Raw genomic sequence first — 2,599 nt, 5'->3', positions numbered from 1 at the left:
AAGTATGAATATGGACAGCGAAATCCATCGCGTTCATCCTGACATTCTAATGATTACCATGTCTCAAGTAGAGATGGGTAACTCATTTCGTGAGAATGGCAGCAGGCCCTAACCTAGGGGGGGTCCTACGGTGAGTGATAACGGGCTAACCTCATGCGGCAGCTGATGGGTTTCCAGTTACTACACCCACGAGTGCACGAACGTCTAAAGCTACATATTCATACTAGTCAAGACGATCGAGTTGAAGTGGTCAGTAAATATGTGTTTGTGTTATACATGTGTATGATTATCTGATCTGTTTGTTAGAATCGTATGCTCAATAACTATTAAACTACACTAGCTTACCCTTCTTTTCTGTCTTGTATATGTGGTCCGCTCGGTATTTCTTCTTTGTAATGATCATCAAGTGCGTGTGAGCAGAGGATGGCGAGTGTTCTCTGGAACAAGCGCTGGATGGAGAGGACCTAGCTGCTTAAACTAGGACCGATCAGTTTTTGTGTATAGTTTTGTAGGGACCATTCGGTATGTATATATTTTTGTATTAGGATAAAATTTTGTAGAGTTCTAAATTTATGGTTATTTTAGGATAACTGTAAGTTAACTTTATTCTGAGAAACTGTTCTACTTTATTATTATGTGATGACTCTTATATATAGTTTTCAACTATATTTTTGGGATGTTACATTAATGGTATCAGAGCAGTTCTTTCCTTAGAAACCCTGTAAGTTATGAGTATTTTATGCTTGTGTTGTGTACTCAGTGTTTGGTTTAGATAGTATCCTTGTTTCCTTGAGTTGGATTGATGGTTCTTTCTCTCTATATAATCAAAAGATGGCACCTAGGCCTCCTCCTCGCCTACCCACCAGTCCGGATGTTCCAGACTTGATCAGAATGATGGAGTCAGTAATTAATGCAATGCAACAACAGAATACAGCTTTGGTTCAGCAGAATATTGCGGCAATGTAGCAATTGGAGGCTGTCAGGGTCTCAGCTGAGGCTTCTCAAAGGCAGTATGTGGATATTATGGTGAGTGGTAGAGTTATGGCGGGACCGTCTACTTCTTTTGCTACTCATCAGCAAGAATGGAGCTTAGAAAGTTTTCTACAGCATCGTCCGGCTAAGTTCAGTGGGAAGTGCAGTCCGGATGAGGCCGATTAGTGGTTCCGAGACATGGAGAGGATCTTTCATGCGAAGAGGTGTTCGGATGAGAATCGATTGGCCTTTTCTGAATATTTGCTGACGGGGGAAGTCAGTCATTGGTGGAGTAGAATGAGGATGCTGTTGGAGGGAAGCAGTACTCCTATCTCTTGGGAAGTATTCAAGCAGAAGTTCTATACCGAGTACTTTCCAAATAACGTTCGGTTTGCAAAGGAGGTAGAGTTCCTTCAATTGGTTCAGGGGAACATGTCGGTATCAGAGTATGCCGATCGGTTTAAGCATCTTTTAAGGTTTCATACGTTGACAATGAATGAGGAGTGGCAGTGCAAGAAGTTTGAGAATGAGTTGAGAGGTGATATCAAATTGTTGGTCACCGCTTTGAGTATCAAGGAGTTTCCAGCTTTGGTTGAGAAGGCTAGAATTTTGGAGAAGACAAAGACGGAAGTAGAGAGTCAACAGAGACAGCCACCGAGGGCTGGAGGACCGGACGTTTCCAGAGGCAGTTTTGGTGCCAGGAGAACTCCCTATTCTCGGTCTTCTTCTTCTTCTGGATCTAGGGGTTCTTCTTCACCGTCATCCGGTTCCAGTAGTCATTTAGGGCCGCAAGGGTCAATAAGTTGTTACAACTGTGGAGGACCTCATATGAAATTAGTTTGTCCTCAGTTGGTGGGACTCAGGAAGTGTAATCAGTGTGGAAGGGAAGGTCACTACGAGAGGGATTGCCCCTTGGGTAGAAGAGCAGCGGTCCATAACCGTTCGGTTGGGAGGTTTCAATTGAGAGGAGTTGCCAGACCTCAGGCTACTGGAAGGGTCTATGCTATGTCAAGGGCAAAAGCATCCAGTTCAGGTACACTTATTATCAGTAATTGCCTGTTGTATGGTAAAGATTGTGTAGTGTTGTTTGATTCGGGGGCAACGCATTCTTTTGTTTCTGAGGCATGTGTAGAGAGACTGGGGTTAATTGTGGGAGAGTTACATTGTGATCTGGTGGTGTCTACACCAACAACAGGTTTAGTTAGGACATCTTTATTGTGTGCTAGATGTCCGGTTGAGGTTGAGGGGCGTTAGTTCAAGGTGAACCTTATTTGTTTACCTTTGCAAGGTTTAGAAGTAATTCTAAAAATGGATTGGTTGTCTACCAATCGCATTCTTATAGATAGTGGGGAGAAGAAGTTGGTATTTCCTAAAAGGAATGAAATTGTGCCATTGTCTTCTGGGCAGTTGAAGCAAGAATTGTTGGAAGGAGCGTGTTATTTTCTAGTTTTATCTCACTTGGAGGTTGTTCCGAGTGAGAGGTTTGTAGACTGCTCGGTAGTTAATCGAGTGGACCGTTCAGTAGCAAGTGGTATAGACCGAACGATAGTAAGAGACTTTTTAAATGTGTTTTCTGAGGAAGTGCCTGGATTGTCTCCTCAGCGAGAAGTTGAGTTTTCTATTGATC

General features: G+C 43.0%; 1 protein-coding gene across 1 annotated transcript; it reads left to right on the top strand.

Annotated features, from left to right (window-relative positions):
• The first annotated feature begins 1,170 nt into the window (after positions 1-1,170).
• LOC108330321 (uncharacterized) lies at positions 1,171-2,226 on the top strand. Its single transcript, XM_017564809.1, has one exon. The coding sequence runs from the start codon at positions 1,171-1,173 to the stop codon at positions 2,224-2,226; it is 1,056 nt and encodes a 351-aa protein (XP_017420298.1).
• Positions 2,227-2,599: the final 373 nt, after the last annotated feature.

Source organism: Vigna angularis, chromosome 4, assembly GCF_016808095.1.
Source record: "Vigna angularis cultivar LongXiaoDou No.4 chromosome 4, ASM1680809v1, whole genome shotgun sequence".
NCBI classification, from domain to species: domain Eukaryota; kingdom Viridiplantae; phylum Streptophyta; class Magnoliopsida; order Fabales; family Fabaceae; genus Vigna; species Vigna angularis.
This window is presented reverse-complemented; position numbering and strand designations above follow the sequence as displayed.

Bases quoted from the DNA above. Each gene is read 5' to 3' on its own strand.
- LOC108330321 (XM_017564809.1), top strand. From the start codon at position 1,171: ATGGAGAGGATCTTTCATGCGAAGAGGTGTTCGGATGAGAATCGATTG.